Raw genomic sequence first — 22022 nt, 5'->3', positions numbered from 1 at the left:
AATGCTTAATACTTCAACTTACAATATTTCACAGAATCGTCATTCTTTGAAACTACACATAACATAAATACCACACTCTTTACCGAAGAGAGCATTACTCATAGCGCTATACTTTCACCAACAACTTAAACAACATAGGCCTACACGTAATACTTTTACAATTTAACACACTTTGTCAACGCAGAGATCCCACAATTAACACCTTTCTTTAACATTAACCACCTTTCTTTAATTACACCTTTCTTTAATTACACCTTTCTTTAATTACACCTTTCTTTAATTATCACGTTATTCACGAAGAGATCCTCTTCTATCCGTTTTTACTAGGCTATCATTCACTCGTAACTCAGGCTCACACACTTTCTCACAATGCAAGGAGCTCCTGTCCAACCTGCACACTCTTTCTTGCAGAGAGACCTTCTCCAATCTGCACACACACACCCTTTATTCTAAAGAAATATAATTATACCAACGTTTTTCCTACCGTATATGCCTGTAGCGTTTGTACTCCTACTGCGCATGCGTAACTCTATTGAGCATGCTGGGAAGTGGAGTCCTACACACTATCAGCGCATAACACCATACCATTTTAACCGAAAGCACGGCGAACTCCTCTCACTCGTAAACTTTCACTTTAGACACGATATACACAATACGTACACACCAAGACATTGGTATACAAACATACACTTCAACAAACTTCACCAAGACATTAGTATACAAACATACACGTTCTACAAACATAAGACATATTATTACCAGGTATTCCAATGTTCCTCAACCTTAAGACTCTTTAATTTAGAATTCTTTAACTGAGGACTACGTCAGGATAGCCGTAATCGCTTCTGACTTCACTCAGCTGCATATATTTTAGCAAAAGTATGCCATTCTTACCCATTAATGCGCGCTTGCAGCTGAACGAGAGCCAGGCGGCGAAAACCACATCTCCTGACGCTTTCTTTGTCCTTATTCAGTCCCTTTGTGGTCGACAACTATGATGTAGAGAATTGGTAATACTTTGTACTAGATCTGAGTTCGATGATAATCAGAAGAGCCAAGAGCCATCTAGATTGAGGATAACTGGAGCTGGTTTAATAACATACACACGCCGACAGACGCACAGGAGTTTGGAGTCCGGAATCCAAGATCTAACTAGCCACAGATTTCATGCACATTTTATAGTCAACAAGTACCCTGAAATATACGTGACTGTCTCCTCTCAGATGACATTTTAGAAAGTTACTTCCAAATAAGAGAGAGTCTGTTTAAAATAGGTGGAGACAGTCAGTCTAAAGGAAAGCGGCAGGTGGCGTCCAGCTGAGTGTCATCTTAAGTAAAACCCTCTTTGTCTAGCAGTTAGGCCTAAAATACAGTGAACTCTGACCTCTGCTCTACCATTTAAGGTACACTGGAGCACCCAAGAGCCACACTTATTAATAAAGAAGGAGGAGATGCTTAGATTAACTTAGAACTTGATAATTTCAGGCCTACACTTTCTTTAAGGGTTTGCACTGATCTCATCGACGACATCACAGCAGCAGAGTGTAAATCTTCCGTCAGCAAACTCTTTATCGAAGGTAGGTTTCAATTGTTTTAACACATAGGCTTACGTTTTTTCAATTCCATATTTTTTGCCTGGTTATTTACTTGCTTAAGCTTGTGCAAAATCCCTTATGGTCTAAAGTGAGAAGTATAGTAACCTACACAACTAAACTCTAGTAGTAGGCATACTTAACTTGCAGTTTTTTCATTCTGATTGCTGTAGCCTAGTAGTTGCCAATGGTAGGCAGCTACGTACTACAGGTGAAACTTGGCTGATATCTGGCATTATAGTGAAACAGTATGCATTTGAATGTTTAAAATATGCACCAAAACTCAACCAAAAGACATTTTCTCATTCTGATTGCTGTAGTAGTTGCCAATGGTTAGCAGCCCCTCAATGTGCTTGTATGTTCTGACAACACCAAGGATGTACATACACCTTCCTCTTTCGATTTTTGGCTCTTTTTACCCTTCTGTTAAATTAATTAATTGAATGTCAAAATAGTGGTTGGAGATATAGAAGGGGGCACAAAAAACTCTGCCCAGCAAAAACAAATACAAAATATAATATGTATATTTTTTTGCTGGGAGCAGCGGGGGGAGCACCCGCCTATGTCGCCTGTAGGAAAGACCGGCCCTGACAATATCTAATTGAGTCAAGATTTGTGTGTGGTGTCAATTTTGTAGGTTGTCCTGCCATCTTACAAACAGCCATGTCTGGAGGTCCACCCTGCATGCCAGCACCTTTGTGCTTGATTGAGAATGCAGAGGAGGGACTGAAGACTGTGGAATCAGCCCTGGACATCCTCAGGGGGATCCAGCAGCCTGTGGTGGTGGTGGCTGTGGTGGGGTTGTACCGCACTGGCAAGTCTTACCTCATGAATCGGCTAGCTGGTCAACAGTCAGGTAAACCACAAGTGTACCCACAGACACACACACACACATACGCACAAGTACAAACTCACACTCACACACACACACAAACTAATACAACCACAAAGACGCTACCAGGCCCATAGGCTGCAAGCTTACACACTAAGGTCATGAATTTATTCTTACTTACAAAAACAACCACACTCCTTTAAACATATGCTGTATGCATGAAAAAGTTACACACTCACTCATTTGCACAACACACACACAAACATTTACACACACACAACACACACAGAAGACAACAAATAAAGGTTTATTGCAAATGTGTCTTTTGAAAGGCTGTGTTAGTGCAGTACTCCCAACTCTATCTGTATATAGTGCTTCCACTCATTGTGACCTCTAAACTGTTAATCTGTCTGGACCACAGAACCGGTAGGGCCAGAAGAGGCTTTTTTTAATAATGTGTTTATTGATCAAACCACGAAGCATATTACAAACAGTATAGGAATTGGCCGCACAAAGGTCTGACATTTTTCTTCTTACCAGTTTCAAAACAGGAGTAACCACAGGAACAGGATCAAACTAAAATAATGAAATAGATACAATTAAAATAAAACATTTACATTTAAAATGTAAAAAGAGGGGGAGAAGGGGAGGAAAAGCAGTAAGGAGAGGGGTTTATTTGTAAATGTCGATTGACATTAGATGGTTCATGAACAATAAGGTTTTGTAAAATATTGTCATATCAGGGGACATGGAGTTAGGGAGGTGTTGAGAACTTTAACTCAATTTGGAGGGAGAGCTGGTCCTCAGGCAATGCCGAAGGGTGTGCCCGATACTGCCAATGGGCAGAGTGGGACAGCACATCTGTAAAGACGTGGGTTTTGTCTAAACTCAGGGGGCGAGGTTAAAGTGGCATTGGGTTACAGTTACAGTAACGGCTGAGGTAGGTTCCAGATTCAACCGCAATTATCTGATTAAAGTCAAACACAATGGACGTATTCCAGGTGTACCTACAGACGTATAGAGAGGGGAGCAAAGAGTAACGCAGGGAGAGAAGACGAAGTGTGGGAATTATTAGAATATGACGCACTAATTCATGTCTCGGGAGTGGCACAGTTTTTTAAAAATTATTTTTGAATGTTGGCGGCCCAATCGTAAAACAACATGTTGGGTAAGGCAAAGGCCCCAGGCCTCTGCAGAATATCTTTTTGAATCCTAGGAGGCTTGCCAGCCCTAATGTAAGACAGTATAGCAGCATCAATTGAGGTGAAATAAGATTTGGGGAGAAAGAGAGGAAGAGTCTGGAAAAAAAATAGAATTTGAGGTAGCTCATTCATTTTGATGGTTTCAATACAACCCATTAATAAAAATGAGGAAAGTGCACCATCTCTGAAGATCCACATTGATGTTCTCAATCATGTTTGCAAAGTTATTCATGTGAAGTGAAGTAAGAGATTGGGACATGTAGACACCCAAATATGTAAAGCCATTTGGGGATAGGTGAAACGAAGGTGCACCGGTGGTGGTTGATTTAATGTAACTGATTGACAGGAAAACACCGACTCTTGGCAATATTCAGTTTGTAACCTGAAAATGTTCCAAACGTTCTCAATAGCTTTATTATTCCATCAGCACAGCTAACAGGGTCTTCAACAGACAATAATCAATCATCAGCAATCATAATGCATACTGGGGCAGAAAGCATGTGATGAGTTTGGAGTCAAAGCTGAATCTTCCCAAAACAGTGAATAAGATCTGCCACCCTACACGATCAAATGCCTTCTTTGTATTCAGTGAACTTACCATCTCTTGAGTCGGAGAGGCTGAGGGACACAAGATCACATGTAAGAGTCTACAGGCATTAGATCTGACGACCTAAGATAAAGCCTGTTTGATCTTCTGATAAGATACTGGGTAGGGGGGGGTGATAAAGTGTGGGGTAAAAATTTCAAGACGTCCACTTGGGTGCTGATTAAGACCCCTAAACTAAGCAACTTTGTCATTGGAACTACCCCTCTATCTAAAAAAAAAAACCCCACCTCTTGAAATTGAAAAATAACATGTGTTTTTTTATGCCCGTTTTTGCTTTAATGTGCCTTTTTGATGATGTACACCTATTGTGAGTTGAAAACTTATTTTTTTTTTATACTGTGCTGAGCCTAACATAGCCACAAATACTTAAAACAGGCCATACTATGTCCTACTACTGTACTGTTGATAGCTTGTCCAAGCTCTGTTGAAATGTATTGTATTGCAGGGTGATTCTGTCACTTCTCCTGCCCAAGTAACACATCAGGGCATCTGCAAATTCCTGTGCCGTCTTCATTCTCCTCCTCCCACTGGGCAGGGCAACTTGGATCCTGAAAAGAGGATTAGCTTTCGGGAGCAGCGTGGTGCTCTCCCTGGCGAACCTCATCTCCTCTTTCATTCGCTGCTGCTTCCCCTTGTCATCCATAGCTGGGTCAACCAGGAACTGCTCAACTTCTCTGCTGTCTGTGAAGGGGCCTCCTTTGGCTTTGAGATTGTCCAGCATGTCCAGCCTCTTCCTCTCATTCCTCTGAGCAATCTCCTGCCTCTCAGAAGACCCCTTCGCAAAGTTAGCCCTTGTGTGCTCACTCCAGGAGAGTTCTACCTCCCTCTTTGCCTGGGCGGCTGCCTGGAATCCCCTGAAGGAGGGAATCTGTCCGGCCCTCAGCTGCTGGCATCTTTGCAGAATAATGGACCTGCTCACAGATTGTAAGGTGCCAAGCTTTTTCAATCTGTAGTCAACCTTGCCACATTGTCTCTCCATGCTTATGTTATGGACTGGGGTCTGGTCGATATCTGGAGCCTGCTCACTCACTGGGTACTCCACAGGGAAACCCTCCTCATCGATGCCATAGTCTCTTCTCTGTCTGGCCAAGACAGTCTGCAGGTGGGGCAGCATCAGATTAGTCAGTTTAAGAACCTCCTCCATGTGCTCCTCTGCCAGCATGGACACAGAACTCAGGACCTCAGCTGTGTAGTTTTCTTTGACACCGGCAAACAACTCATCTGACACACCTGGGAACTCTGGCTTGATGAACTTAGTGTAGTTATCACAGGTGATGGGCTTGCCTAGCCCTGTATGAAGGCCCTTATAGAACTCCCCAAGTTGTGTGTGAGTAGCACCCTTCTCTATGGTCCTGGCATAGAATGGCTCAACCAGGTGGACACCCAGGCAGGCAAACACCACAAGGACCACCTTCAGGTAGGGGAGTTCCATCACCTCTCTGACTAGGCAGGCCAGGCGGTTGTTTATGTGTGGATTCTGGCTCAGAAACTCAGCCAGGTGGTCGTAGTTGTGGACTAAGACTGCTGCTGCCCTCGAGAGACATCCAAACCTGCTATCCTTATAGGCAAACAGGACACTGGAGACCTGCCTTTGTTTGAGGAAGAGGATGAACTCCTTGTAGCGGTTCCAGGGCTTGTGGGAGAATTCAGGTGCCACTAACTTTAGACACATGTCCAATGCCTGCCCAGCCAGACTGGCGTTCTTGCTGTCTATCTCCAGATCCACCATGAAACCCTTCAGAACCTGTTCCATCATCATATCTGCCTCCAACAGCCTCATTACTTTGTTCATCGCACTGCTGAAGCCCAGTGTAGTGTGGGTGCCACAAAAGAGCTGCCCTGCAGGTGCATCCAAGTTGTACATCTCTGCCAGAAGCTCAGCAAAACCCTTGTTGTGCGCTGTGCTGTCAGTCATGTGCGTGTCCACAAGTTTGTACACCTCTTGCACTTGTACTCCTCTCACTGATGCCAGCACCTCAAACCCCATGTCCACCTGCATTGCTATGTCCTCAGTTGTCTCTCCATGGATTGGCAGGATTGGCAGAGGGAAGGGACTTTCCTGACCCACGTGAAGTCCCTGCACCATAAACTGGCCCACCCCCTTCTTGGTTGTGCTGTCTGAGGCATGTGTCACCATCCTTCCCTTCTGCTTTTCCACTTCAAGCTTGTCCACCACGAGATACAGGCTCTGGGCCTCAATTTGCTGCAGTGCTGTTCTAATATTCCGGTCAGTTGGCACAGTGTCTATGTCAAAGATTTCTTCTGTGTTTTCAGGGCTCTTCCACTTCCGTGCGAAAAGCGTGTTTCCAACCTCGATCACAGCAGAAGACGCTTCAATAAGTGATAGTCCTCTCCCTGAGAGATTGGCCACCGTTTTATAAAAGTCATCACGCACTTTCCGCTCCGAAATCCTGATGTGCTGGTACTCTTCAGGCAGAGGATCATCTTTAGGCTCAGCCACTTTCTTGAACAGCTTTCTTTTATTTGTCCTGTGCCCTTCAGACTCAATCTCAATAACCTCAGTCGCTGCACTCTCCACATCTTCATCCTGCTGTTCCTCATCATCAGGCTTCCCTTTCTTGTGGATTCTCCCATCCTCATCCTCACTGCTGCTGGCAGTGGTGGTGGGAATCTCACCAGCCTCAACCAGCATCTCAGAGATTTGGTCTATGGTTTTGTATTGAAATTGCTGGTCCCTTTCCCTCCTGTAATCCTCCTGCCTCTCCCTCAGTCTCTGAGCTCTCATGGTACTGTGGTACCACACAGGATCCACGCCTTTACAGCACAGCATCTTTCTCTCTGTCTTCTGGTCATTGTAATACTGATACTCCATCTCACTCATGCTCACCCCCCACTCTTTCTCCAGGGCCTTCCTTCTCACAGGGTCCTCTGCAAAGACATCGAAGAGTTGACTTTTCTCCTCGAAAAGCTTCTTGTAGTCTTTCACAGCCTTTGTGTTCTCCTTGCCCTTCTGGCCATATCTCTTCCTCCCCTCACTGAAGCTTTTCCTAAGTGCCTCCACCCTCCTCTGGATAGTGCTCAGAGACACACAGTACACAGTGTCATGATAGTACTTGGCATATATCTGCTTTGCCACCTCTCGCACTGCTACATCAGTGGACACCTTCCCCTCCAAGTGGTACCTCAACATCCCTATCACACTATGCAGTGTGGGCAGTTTGGTGTCTGGCTGGAATTTCTTGGATGGAGGAAAGTCTTTGTCTGCATCAAACTCCTTATCTCTAGATCTAGTCGAAGGACTGCACGCCATTTTGACCTCTCTCTACTTTGAGAAACAACTTATGTGATAACTTGTATGAATACACTGAATATGTATGAAGCCACAACAGGATCGAGATTAGGACAAAGAAGAGTCAGAGTGGAGCAGCGGGTTGAAAAGTTCACAACTGTGTATTTTCATTTGTTATGACTGTACTACCTGGTTGTTAATAAACACAATGTTAAAAAAGGGTCAGAGCAGAGGCCTCATGATGATATACAGTAGATGAGAGGTCTAAAGCTGCAGAAAGTACACTGAGCAATCAAAACATCAAAGGCAAGAACCAAATGCAAGGTATGCGGCCAGCTTGTATAGGCTGTATAGTGCAGATTTAGTTTTTTGGAGGAGGTGGGGTTTTTTTTTCACAAGAGATACCAAGTCCCTATACAAAATATCTCCCAAATTACCCAATGAATCACCCCTGAAGTGGACGTAATCAAATTCCAATTTTTTTTATTTAACCCCCATTATCACCCCCCCCCTAACTGGGGTGGCAGGTCTCAAGCCTCAAGCCTCTTCTCCCCAGGTTTTACCAAAATTTGTACAAAAGAAAATTGTGGCTAGCAGGCTGTGAAGCGGTCTGTATTTCTATATACCACTGTCACTGTTAATAGGTTCAGTGTGAATGTTCACTCCATGCATGCTACTCGCACCAACACTGAGTTATTTTCTATGTGAAAAACTTATATTGCTTTTGTAAGCCAATACTTTCAAGATCAGTCAATAAATATTGTTGGTTTTGACTTGTATGTTGCCCCCTTCTTTATGTTGTTACTGGACATATCATGTGTCCTGTTAAGCTATGTTTCATCATACAACATTTGAGTAATGTGAATAATGAAAAAGTGGGATAATTTATTTTGGAGCCAGATCATTTTCGCTTATTAAGGCTCCTGGATGCAACTTTCTTCTATAGCTTTCCACCTGTAACTTAGCTAGAGGGGGAATCTTTATGTTGTGTGCTGCCATCTAGCAGACAAATGTATTGCTGTATGAGTTTATCAACTAACAACAAATTGATACAATTGTGTTGCTTAATGTACCTACTGAATGGGTCGTCTTAATCATTAACAGAAAAATTGCCCCCCTTAAGAATTTTTACAGGAGCCGCCACTGGTCATGAAAGCATATTTACTTACTTACCAAAACACCCACCGACATTAAAGCATACATGCATGCAAAAATGCTTTCAGTAATCATTCAAATCCATCTTTAGCCACGGTTTGTGGGCCCAATAATACATCAGTAAAATTAAACACACCATCACAGTAGGGCCTAGTGCCTTTGTTGCTTTGACAACATTGAAGGGTTTAAATATAAGTTGTTAATTTCAGGCTTTGCTCTGGGCAGCACCATTGAGTCTAAAACCAAAGGCATCTGGATGTGGTGTGTACCTCACCCCTCTAAGCCAGGTGAGTAAATTTACTTATTATTTTAGCTTTGTAATAAAGCGTTCTGGAATCTTTACTGGTGAGCCTGTGTAACACTGTGTACGTTACTATTGTTATTTTTGTTACTATGGTGACCATGTGTAACACAGGAAGTGAAGGCTGTGTCAGTGACAATGGGATGACTTCTGTTTCAGGACATACACTGTTGCTGCTAGACACTGAAGGACTGGGTGATGTCTACAAGGTGAGGACACCAACGTTGCACAATTTAAATACTGTTATACTCATACGCTGTTTACTGCAGTGGAATAACAGGGGAAAGAGAAACAAAAACAACAAAATATTTCAGAATGCTGTCCTCAACAACATTATTCAAGTGTATTTTGTGCAAATACTTTAAAGAGGAGAAAATGTGCCCTTCAACTTCTACCTGTACTTGAATGCCCCTCATTAAAATGACATCAAATCTCATTGTAGGGCGACTCAGGGAACGATGCCTGGCTCTTCTGTCTGGCCGTGCTGCTCAGTAGCACCCTGGTGTACAACAGCAAAGGCACCATCGACAACCAGGCTCTGGAGAAACTTCAGTATCCTCTCTCTCTTTCTCTCTCTCTCTCTCTCTCTCTCTTTCACACGCACACGCACACACCCACGGCAAAAGGAGGAATCCCACAGTTCTTGTATGAGCGCTACCGATTCAGCTGACAAGGAATAATTAATTTACAAGACCTTCTCGAGTCGTTTATTGCAAACAACACAGTCGAACATTGAATGCTTGCGCTTTTTTGCGAGTGGATGCATAACTTCTTTGATCCCAGGAAATTTGAGCACATAACCAATCACCCTTACAGAGATATCGGCGAAAGTTGTTTTACTTACCTAAGATCTTGATTTTATCATGTCCCTTCTACAATGACGATGTTATTAATCATACGTCATCAACAAATGCAACTTACATCATTGCAAACGCCTAGTTTTGTAAACGTGTCTAGTTTTTGTGCAGTAGTGAATAAAGTACTCTGTCTATATAATTTTTGTAGAAAATGATTAAGGTGGATGCATGATAAGAAGAGAGAAATACACACAATATATTTTCATTGCTATCATTTATTGAATTTCTTATTAAAGGCACCCAGTGCAACATTAGGGCATCAAAATGGAAATACTCTGGATAAGACAATCTTTATGATATTGACATTTACTTCACCATATTAGCACATTTGCATCATTATTTGATACTTTGGGCGTTAAAAAGACAACTAAAACTAGCCGCAAGAGCGTAGCCCTTTATTTATTGGTGCCACCAATAAATAAAGCAGGATTCCAGTCAATGAAAAAATGGCCTCTCCCCACCGGCGATTGTTGTTGTTTACTATGTTGTTGTTTACTATCAGTTCTCACCACACAACGACGTCTCATCTTTGCTCCTTGAATGTCGATATGTAATGGTATGGAGTTATTGAAACTTACTACGTCTAAAAAAGACTAGAAAATGAATGTTTATTTTTCGAGTCTCAAGCCTATAAAGTTCCACTGGGTGTCTTTAATACATTTACATTTAGTCATTTAGCAGACGCTTTTATTCAAAGCGATTTACAAGGAGATGTAAAACTACAATTAGTACGGAGGGGAGGGGGGTTGAACAAGCAATCTTTTGCATGCAAACCATGAGCTCTACCCACTGCACCAAAGTCACATATTTATGTATACACAGTTTATTATATTGCTGTCGCAGCGGCGGCAGTGTTGGCTTTTGACATGATTATGGTCTTGAATTCTTCATAACGCGTTCATGGTCATATCCTGCCTTAGCGGAGAAAAAAATGTGTCTTTTTCTTTGAGTTTAGACTATACCGTTAAAAATAATCATGGTTTTGGTGATCGACCTTTCCTGCCTTTTGAAGCAGTACGTGCACGTGCAATTTAGCTGACGAGTTTAGCCTGGGGGACATTAACTTAAAGTATCTAAGCACCCGTCGGCAGACCGGTATAGCCTGTTCTAATTTAGCGAGCTACATTATCTCATTTAGCGAGCTAAATGTATTAACTTAGCTTCTGTTCTACGCCGAACAGGGCCCTGTTGTCTGAGTCGTGCGATTGAGTTCAAACACATCACCCGCAACACGTAACACACACACAATCACACACCCAGCATGCAACACTACTGATACCACTGATCTTCACACCCCATCGTATGTTGTGTACTCTTCATTTCTACAATATAATTCATACTAGGTGCGGCTTGCCAATAGGCATAAGGGCGATTGGGGCGACGCACTGCCTACGGGGAGTTTTTTTTCTGTCAGATTCTACCACTTTTTTTCCCCAGTCCACCCTTGCACACACACACACACACACACACACACACACACACACACACACACACACACACACACACACACACACACACACACACACACACACACACACACACACACACACACACACACACACACACACACACACACACACACACACCCTGTTTTATAGCTTTTTATATGAATGAGATTTGAAATTTTGAACCTTTAAAGCAGTACTGCAGTCACTTTTCCTTAGCCAATCACAGCTATGTGACTGAGCTGACCGATAGAGTCTGGATAAAGTCACCAGAGGCCCGAGAAGAGGATGACGAGGAGGACGACAGCCAGTTTGTACGCTTCTTCCCCGAATTTGTCTGGGCTGTTCGGGACTTCACTCTGGAGTTGAAGATCAACGGTGTTGATGTGAGCGAGGACGGATACCTGGACCATGCCCTGCAGCGAAAGAAAGGTCAGTCTCAATTAATTTTAAATATAGAGTTCTGTTTTTCTTGACAAAACCGAAATGGCTTGTTCTCTCTTTCAATTTAGCATAATATACTACCCTTGTTGTAGAGGCATACACTTCAGATATTATTTTAAAGTTATACATTCATGAATTTAAGAACACACTATTTTAATGTAAAGTTTAGACAAGGTTGAGAGTAATTAGCTTTAGTTTCAGACTGCATTTGGATTTGCTTTCACAGGTCGAAGTAAAAAAGTGGAGGACTACAACCGACCGAGAGACTGCATCCGGGACTACTTTCAAAAGCGGAAGTGCTTCACCTTTCCGTTCCCAACGTTGCCAGTCAACATGAAAAACCTGGACTCCATGGCTGAGACAGACCTTTTTCCAGACTTCCAGGCGGCCGCTAAAAACTTCTGCAGTTACGTCTTTGCAGAGAGCCGCGTGAAGACGGTAAAAGGTGGCTACGAGGTCACCGGCAGCCGTGAGTCACAGAGCTTCTTTTGTATGGTTGTTCAGAAGGAAGAACTGAATGCAACAGAACAAACAATAAAGGATCATCTGGATGGATGGATGGATGGATGGATGGATGGATGGATGAATGCTGACTCATACAGCCCAGAATTGTTTTGGTCACACTTTATTTTAAGTAGCTTCTGGGACAATGTACATATACAAATGTTGAGTAATTAAATGTTTTAATGTACACAATACTATACACATACAGTGCATAATACAACACAGTTCTAATGTTAACATAGAATATGTTACTAACCCTATTCATGTTCAAAATAAATAAACTGCATGTATTTTTACTTGGAAATCTTTACGTCTTAATTGTAGATAATTGATAAACCTTTACACCTCAATCTTGAAATGTTAATACCATCCTAAATGGGAATTATAAATCATGTGAAAGCAATGTTTTTGTTTTACCTATACACTGATTACATACCCATGATTTGAGATTGAGATTGAGTGACCACAAATATATATACCCCCTTGCCTTTCACTCATTGTCTCCAGGGTTCAGCCATCTTGTGAAGATCTACGTGGACACCATCAACAGTGACAGCGTTCCCTGTCTGGAGAATGCTGTGGTTGCCATGGCAGAGATTGAAAACCAGCTGGCCATGAATAAGGGCTTCCAGCTCTATGAGCAGGGCATGGGGGATTTAAGTAAGACCTTTCCCATTGATGTTGGAACTGTCTCTGCAAAACATCATGACCTCAACAGCCTGGCAATGCAGGAATTCCTCAAACATTCCTTCAAGGATGAGGGGGGGAAATACATGACACAGTTGGCGGTGAGTTTGGTGTTTCTTCTAATATCAAGGAAGGATATATATTAATTTATCCATTTATTTTATCAAAATACTTATAAGGGTTTACAGGTATTTTGTAAGCACTTTACTCTTCTGGTAGAACTAGTTGTGTTTTTCCAGTGGACTCAGAAAAATGTGTGCTCTGGCTGGTTGACGGTTGATAGGGAGAGATCTGCACCCTTGGAGTGGTTGTGGGCAAGAGAAAGTAAAATGGATGCAACTACCAGGGCACTATATTTAAAGGCACTTGCCCTCTGTTCCGTTTTCCCTACCTACCGTACCTACCATCCTTAGTGTGAGTATGTAGGGTGTTCCGTTTTCCGATTTCCCATTTCCGCGTCGAAAAGAAGTATACCCAAAGGACCCGTATCTGTACTCATAACGGTCAAAACGCTGAGTGTGGAAGCAGGGTACACTGTCCATTCTCAACGGCCGCCATCTTGTCAACGTAGCGGAAGAGGCGGACCCAGGCAGAGCCGCTCAGCTCGAAAAAGACGAACGCGGGGCTTGTCGCGATCGTAATTTCCGGTAAGTGCACCACGGAGTATTAGATTTGGAGCAGCACTCACCTGCTGAGAATCTGCGTACCTAGTGAGTGTGTACTGTGTACTGCGTATAAGTATAGGTACGGTAGGTACGGTAGGTAGGGAAAATGGAACAGAGTCCAGGTCTTTTAGACTAGAAAATCGTAAACAACAACAATCTTTATTTCTTGGTGCCACCAATAAATAAAGCAGGATTCCCGTCGGCAATTCTCAGAGTTTTCCGAACGTGTGACTTCACTATTTGCGAGCGCATGGTTCTATTTCATGATGGCGGATCTAAGTTGTTCCGAGACGAAGAGAAAGCGTGGTCGACCTCGTGTTTTCACGACACCACAGAAAAAACAGAAGTTTCATAAGAAGCATATCGGTGTCGTGTGCTCTTGGGCGACACATTTGATGAATGGAGGAAGCTAAGCGAGAAACTCGGGCTGCACAGGGACAGCGAACTTGCACGTGTGCTGTTGGACAGGTAATAATAATAATAATAATTCATTTTGTAAGTACTACCAACTGTATTCAATTACAGGCATGAAAGTACTAACAAATGACCAAGTTCATACAGGAAACGGGAGAGACGCCCCTAATTAGTGACAACACAACCTATCCAATCACTTTCGCTCTCATACGCCCGCGTTAGTTTAAATCTCCAGGTCTCCAGGCGCATTCAGCGCTTGAGTATGACGCAGCTTATTTGCTTTTCGCTCTTCGTAAGTATAGTAGTAGTTATTGTGTTACCTATGTCGGTGATCCGGGAGACCGACGATTCCGCCTCCCCCGGGGAGTCAGAAGACATCGAGATGTCGCCACTTCTGATCGCAGGCTCATCGCCCATTCCGGAAGAGTTCCCGGCACAGGCTCGCCGCAGCCAGCGGCTTGCCCTCAAGCAACCGACGATCACCGAATGGCCCGTGCATAAGATCCTGGAGGACCTCTTCCATCGTGGGATTTCCCCACCACCAGCGATGTCCCATGAGGAGCTGTTCCGCTTTTTCATGTCCTCCTCGGATCCTGTCTCCCCCTCCTCTCCACAACCAACGCCGAGGAAGGCCAAGGCGAAAAAGAAGCACGCTACCCCAGCAGCGAAGCCTGGACCCGCGAAGAGACGCAGAGCGGAAGAACCGGCGGATCTAGTCCTTCAAGCCGTATTGGACATGAGGGAATCCCTTGTGTCGCTTAACAGCCGCATCTCCACACTGGAAAGCGCTTTTGTTCCCGCGGCCGCAGCAGCTTCAAGCGTTCTAGTGCCGCTTCCGGGTACCAGCGGGCCTTCTGTTGATATTCAGCCTCGCAGGACCTATGCGTCAGCCGTGCCAATGGCCGCCTCAGGAGTACCTTTCATTCCCTCTGCAGCAGCCGTTTCACCAGCGCTTCGCAGCCAGATAATTGCAGGTAACGATGTCAATCTCGTTAAGGTTTTGTTGTGCCGTAATGACATACCTAGTGCTCGCCTAGTGGAGTGCGGGGATGTTTCTGTCATACTTAAAGAGCGCGACGCAAGGCTCTCCAAAAGCCTTACACTGGCCGAATTCTGCGTAGCTTTCGGAGTTTACAGAGACATCATCTGCGAAGAGTTTCCCGAGAGGCGCCAGGAATTGGACAACTATTTAGCGATCATTTCCGACCTTGCGCTTAATTATGGGGGGTCCTTATTCTACGAATATCATAAGTCATTCTCCTGCAAAGCTGCCATGCACATCCAAAAGTTCAATCAGCGTGTGGCTTGGTCGTCTCTGGATTTGGAACTCTTTAGTAGACATTTCACTGGTCACCGTCAGCTCCCCTGTTCCATCTGCGGTTCCTTCGATCACCAGGCTAATCTTTGCGACAGATCCGTCCAGTCCAACGCGTCGTTCTCTGGGTTTAAGCCCATCAGCGCTCCCTTCCCCAACCAAGGAAGAGCTATTCAAAGCCGACCACCGGTGTGTATTCATTTCAATGAATCGGTTTGTCCTTATGTTAAATGCAAATACCTACACTGTTGTAGTACTTGTGGTGATAGTCATCCCAGAGCTGTTTGTCCCCGCAGGAAGAAAGCGGGTACATCAAACAACAAACGATGATTAAACATCCTTCAACCCCAATCAACGTGCCAGAGCTGTCTGATCATCTCGCCTTACACCCCAACAGATGTTTTGTCAACTATCTTATTACTGGTTTAATTCAGGGTTTTTTAGCTGGTTTAAAACTGTTTCCTAATACATCGTATGTGTGCAAGAATCTTCAGTCTGCCATGAGAGAGCTGATACTGTGGACGGCCTTATCAAGAGAGAAGTCGATAAGGGGTATTTGATCGGTCCATTTCGCAAGTCACCTTTCAAGATTTTCCGCATTAATCCAATTGGAGTTGCCACACGCAAATATTCGGGCAAGAAAAGGGTTATTATTGATCTATCCGCACCCCACAATAATGAAAATGTTCCAAGCATAAACAGTATGATTCCCCCTGAGATGTTTTCTCTATGTTACGCTTCAGTAGACAACGCCATTCAGCTTATCAAAACCGCAGGCAAAGGGGCATGGCTGGGGAAAGCCGACATTACAGACGCATTTAAAATTATGCCTCTACACCCCTCCCAATGGCATCTTTTCGGGGTCAGATGGAGATCCAAAATATATTTCGCCGTACGGTTAACCTTCGGATGTCGCAGCAGCCCGAAAATTTTCGATTCATTGTCGGAGGCTTTATGTTGGATTCTTCTTAACAATTACAGGCTTCCTTTTGTTCTTCATTTGTTGGACGATTTCTTAGTGGTGGATTTTCCTAACTCCCCTCCAGCTAGGTCTATTTCTACCTTAAAAAGAGTCTTCGCTCTTCTTGGTGTACCGCTCTCCGCAGAAAAGACTTTAGGCCCCTGCACTTCGCTAGAGTTCCTAGGGATTTCGTTGGATAGCGTTTCCATGCAGGCTTCCCTTCCCGAGGACAAATTAGTTCGCATAAGGGGAATGATTCAGTCTTTTCAGTCCGCTGTTTCCCTATCGAAAAGAGACCTACTGTCCCTCTTAGGCCATCTCAATTACGCTATGCGTATCATCCCACAAGGTCGTTCTTTTATTTCAAGATTACTAGAATTGGCGAAATCCGTTCCAAATTTATATGATGAGGTGGTCTTGGATGAAGGGTGCCGTTCAGATCTCCAGTTTTGGTGTAAACTTTTAAACTATTGGAATGGGATATCTTTTTTCTATAATGATGTTGTCGAATCCTCGCATGAGCTTTCCTTCTCCACGGATGCCGCTCCGTCTGTCGGCTTCGGGGGCATTCTAGGTAATCAGTGGTTCGCTGCCCCTTGGCCTCAGGAAATCACATCCCTACCTGATTTCGTTAAGTCGTCAGCGCTTTTTGAAATTTACCCTGTAGCTGTGGCTTGCATTTTGTGGGGCGATGGGTGGCGGTCTAAAAGGATTTCCGTTCTTTGCGACAACATGGCAGCCGTCCATATAATTAATAAAGGCCGTTCATCTATTCCTTTCATTAATAGAATTATCAGGCGTCTAAGTTGGACATGCATTATTAAGAATTTTATCATTACGGCTACCTACATTCCCGGCCTCGCCAACGATAAAGCTGATGCATTATCTCGCTTTGAATTCCAGAGATTCCACAGGTTATGTCCAGACGCGGACGTGTCCAGCCTGGAATGCCCTCCATTCAAGGATTTGATCCTAGATTAAATACGTTGTCGAACTATCTGTCTGCAGCTGCACACTATATGAGGTTGGGGATGGCCAAGTCAACACTAAATTCTTATGATACTGCTTGGTCTCACTTCACTTCCTTCTGTGCTGCTTTTTCCACGCCTGTTTTGCCAGTAAACATTCCGATCATAAGCTCTTTCATTGTGCATTGTTTTAATTCCAGAAAGTTATGTCCCTCTACTATTAAATCTACACTAGCAGGTATTCAATTTCACCTTCGCTGCAAGGATCCTTCTGTTATTAGTTTATTAAGTCATCCTTCAGTCCGTCTCCTGATGAATGGCCTCCAGAAGGAAAGTCCAGCAGGCAAAGATAAACGCCTTCCTCTCACCTTGTGTCTTCTTCACAAATTAGTGCACAGGTTGCGGCTGGGTGTTTTCGATTCCTACACGGATACCCTGCTTGAGTCAGTGTATTTAACTGCTTTTTATGGGTTTCTAAGGGCTGGCGAATTCACGACAAAAACTTATGTTTTCAACCCCACTTCGGACCTTACCATGTCCGATCTCATATTAGATCACGACCACTTCACTCTAATTTTAAAACACTCAAAAACTGATACATTTTGCAAGGGTGTGCCTATCATTATTTCTGCCTCTAACAATGATTTCTGTCCCCTGTCTTCCATATCTCGCTATCTCGCCTCCCGCCGTTCTGCTGCCCCCGATGAGCCCCTGTTCCTCACACCGGACGGCAAGCCCATGACCAGAGCCTGGTTCTCAGAAAAACTGAAGTCCATTTGCCAGCTCTGCGGCCTGGATCCTAAAGCGTACACGCCTCATTCCTTCAGGATCGGAGCTGCCACAACTGCTGCGCCTAAAGTACCGGCTGCCACCCTTAAAGAAATGGGCCGCTGGTCATCTTCAGCGTATGAAAGATATGTCAGACCTAACGCCAAAGACATTGTCAATGGCCAAAAACTCATGAGTAAATGCTCAGGTGGTGCTGGGATCCCTTAACCTGTTGTTATTTCACTTGTTGCTCTTTTGGGGGGCGTCACTCCAGCTTGCTTGTCATTGTTCAGGCATTCTTATTCTTATTCTATTCTTCCTTCTAGTTATCACATTCACTGGTAGGTCATTAGCAACCTCCGTCTTCGACCTGAGGTACACACATTGTCACTAGTTATCGACACTGGTATTTTAGTTCACTTAGCTGCCCATGCTTTCACCAAGGCTGGGTTTCATTTATAGGTCACTGAAACTGAAACATGTTGCGGCAGCACACATGTCTGGCGTCCATCTGCCATGTCGGGGTTTTCGTTAAATCCTGCTCGTTTTATTGTGGCAGCAATTTACAGTGTAAATTGTGTTCAAGCTGCTGCTTAATCTTGCTGCAGCAGTTGCAATGTGCAGCTTTATCTTGCAGCAGCAGCTTGATCAGATCTAGGGCGCCATGACCAAACATACTACCTTGTATTTACATTAATCAAATCTGTTACTTATTCGGAGAGTTCCTGTCTGAAATGACCAAGTCATCGTTCAGGCATTCTCTTATTCTATTCTTCTATTCTTCTTTCTATTTATCACATTCACTGGTAGGTCATTAGCAACCTCCGTCTTTGACCTGAGGTACACACATTGTCACTAGTTATCGACACTGGTATTTTAGTTCACTTAGTTTGCCCATGCTTTCACCAAGGCTGGGTTTCATTTATAGGTCACTGAAACTGAAACATGTTACAGCAGCACACATGTCTGGCGTCCATCTGCTATGTTGGGGTTTTGGTTAAATCCTGCTTGTATTTATTGTGCCAGCTATTTACAGTGTAAATTGTGTTAAGCAGCAGTTGCAATGTGCAGCTTTATCTTGCTGCAGCAGTTGCAATGTGCAGCTTTATCTTACAGCAGCAGCTTAAGCAGATCTAGGGCGCCATGACCAAACATACTACCTTGTATTTACATTAATAAAATCTGTTACTTATTCTGAGAGTTTCCTGTCTGAAATGACCAAGTTCATACAGGAAACGGGAGAGACGCCCCTAATTAGTGACAACACAACCTATCCAATCACTTTCGCTCTCATACGCCCGCGTTAGTTTAAATCTCCAGGTCTCCAGGCGCATTCAGCGCTTGAGTATGACGCAGCTTATTTGCTCCCTCCTCCTCCCCAGCTCCACCTGTCTAGATCTGCTTATAGTTAAAGGGGGTTTTGGTTAAATCCTGCTTGTATTTATTGTGCCAGCTATTTACAGTGTAAATTGTGTTAAGCAGCAGTTGCAATGTGCAGCTTTATCTTGCTGCAGCAGTTGCAATGTGCAGCTTTATCTTACAGCAGCAGCTTAAGCAGATCTAGGGCGCCATGACCAAACATACTACCTTGTATTTACATTAATAAAATCTGTTACTTATTCTGAGAGTTTCCTGTCTGAACTGTATTCAATGCATTGGCCACATTTGCAGAATATCATTGTGTAACATTCAGCAAATACCTTAGAACAGACAGCACTGCCTTGCGTGTTAGAATCTCTGGAAGCGTTCGGGACTCATCGGAAAACTCAGAGAATTGCAGACGGGAATCCTGCTTTATTTATTGGTGACACCAATAAATAAAGATTATTGTTGTTTACAATTTTCTATCAGTTCTCACCACACAACAACGTGTCTTCTTTGCTCCTTGAATGTCGATATGTAATGGTATGGAGTTATTGAAACTTAATACGTGTAAAAAAGACTAGAAATTGAATGGTTTTTTTTGCCTCGAAAGTTGCACTGGGTGCCTTTAAGAAGCTCTTGAAGACCAAACTCTTCAAAGAGTACCTCCTTCACTTCATCTCCCTTCCTCTTCCTCTCCTTATCTTTCCTCTAAGGTTTTCTCCTCTAACTAGTACTTAACTCACACCTACACTACTTAAATTCGTGCACTTTTTAATTCTTATGTAAAGTAGTATTTATTGTTACACTAGGTCTCTATTGCCCAAAGCTTGATTGTTCACTCCTTTTTGCGTGGCTTTGTATAAAAGCATCTGCTAAATGAGTAAATGTAATGTAAATGCAACTACTGGACTTGTATTCAGTTCAGGGGCATTAGGTAACAGTAAAATGCTGACTATAGATTACGGATTAAACGCAATTAATGTCAACTCAATGGACGAATTCCAGGTGTTCCAACACTGCTTTGGCTAAAATGTGTGCTGTGGTTTCCCCCTCCGACAGGGGAAGGTGTCTAAGCGCTATGATCAGCTGATCACTCTGAACATGGAGGCCTCGGAGAAGCTGTGTCGGGAGCTTCTCTCCGATCTGTACGCACCAATGGCCGCCAACATTCAGCAGGGCACCTATGCCAAGGCAGGCGGGTATGAGATCTACTGCCGTGACCGAGACGCCATGGTGGCCAAGTACCGGCAACATGACAAGAAGGGCATGAAGGTGAGCGCAAGTGCTGTGCGTGTGCGTGCGCATGCACGTGCGCGTGTGTGTGTAAGAGAGAGTGTGTGTAAGAGAGCGTTTGTGTGTGTGCGTGTCTAAGTGAGTATATGCGTCCACATTACCTCCTCCTCTCTAACTGTTTTCTCTCTTGTCTTTAGGGGGAAGACGTGTTGGAGAAGTTTCTCCAGGAGAAGAGTGTTGAGGCCAACTCCATCCTGAAGGCTGACGAGAGACTCACAGAGTCAGAGAAGAAGATGGCCGGTAAGATGGCTGCCACCAACACACGCAATGTCAGACAATCAGAGCAAAGTAGTGATTTTCAGCCAATCAGAATCAATTGAAACAACAAAGCTAACAGGACAAACTGTAAATTAGTTTCACACATGAGTGTATCTGCAGACATATACAAACATACATACATACATACACACATACACATACACACACACACACACACACATACATACATACATACATACATACATACATACACACATAAATGCAAACATACGTACAGTAAATACTCCTCCATATGATGATCAGAATGGGACAGTTTCTCCACCTTCTTACCCTTCCCCTTAATTCCCCCCAGAGGACCGTGAGCAGGCGAGAGTACAGGAGCAGAAGTTCAAGGCCGAGGAGCAGCGGTCTCAGGACCTACAGCTTGCCCTGGAGGATGAGCGTCGCAGCCAAGAGGAGCGCATGAGACGCCTTCAGGAGAAGGTGGAGGAGGAGAAGAAGCTCCAGCAGGAGGAGTTGGATCGAGCCCTGGAGAGCAAACTGAAGGAGCAGAGGGAGATGATGGAGAAGGGCTTCATGGACCAGGCTGAAATCTTGGGCCAGGACATCAAGGAACTCAGGAGGGAGAAGCAGCAGAATCAAGAGGATAAGCCAGGGCTCTTCGAGAGAATAATCGTGCCTTTAGCTGAGCTCGGCACTAATGTCCTCTCCTCCATCCTGCAGTACAAATTGAAGATTGCTGAAGTTAACCTCCTACCTAAAAAGTAAACCGTCACAAAGACATCATGTTGAACAGACTGCACCACATGTTAAATGGGTCGCCTATGCTGCCCAGTCCTGCTACGATAGGGTGAGAGCAGTCCAGGCATATCTGCAGAGGATCAGTTAAGAGAGGAAAGTAGTTTATTTGCCATTTGCACGATTAGTTGTCTTTTTTCTGCTTTCTCTGCTGAGAAAAAGTGTTGCGGTTTACAGGAGTAGTTCATGTTACTTTATCTTGTTTGTTGTTCCATTTTTTCTTTGCAGTGCTGTCTGTAAAAAAAAGAAAGAAAATAAAGCAGTTGATTTGATTTCATTGTTTTGATTTTATTGATATGACATTTTGTTGTTTATATGTCCTGCAACATGGCTACAATACTTTGCACTACTCTGACAGTGCTGCACTTCTGCAACCCACT

At 43.8% G+C, this 22022-nt stretch overlaps 1 protein-coding gene across 1 annotated transcript; it reads left to right on the top strand.

Annotated features, from left to right (window-relative positions):
* Positions 1 to 2255: 2255 nt before the first annotated feature.
* Positions 2256 to 21612, top strand: LOC308367355 (guanylate-binding protein 3-like; the record flags this gene model as incomplete). Its single annotated transcript, XM_080841252.1, has 10 exons — positions 2256 to 2448; positions 8848 to 8925; positions 9099 to 9148; positions 9382 to 9491; positions 11471 to 11673; positions 11912 to 12154; positions 12697 to 12977; positions 20392 to 20604; positions 20763 to 20865; positions 21197 to 21612. 10 exons carry the CDS (start codon positions 2256 to 2258, stop codon positions 21610 to 21612), a joined length of 1890 nt encoding a protein of 629 aa, XP_080697378.1.
* Positions 21613 to 22022: the final 410 nt, after the last annotated feature.

This window comes from Sprattus sprattus (genome assembly GCF_963457725.1).
Source record: "Sprattus sprattus genome assembly, chromosome: 1".
NCBI lineage: Eukaryota > Metazoa > Chordata > Actinopteri > Clupeiformes > Clupeidae > Sprattus > Sprattus sprattus.
This window is presented reverse-complemented; position numbering and strand designations above follow the sequence as displayed.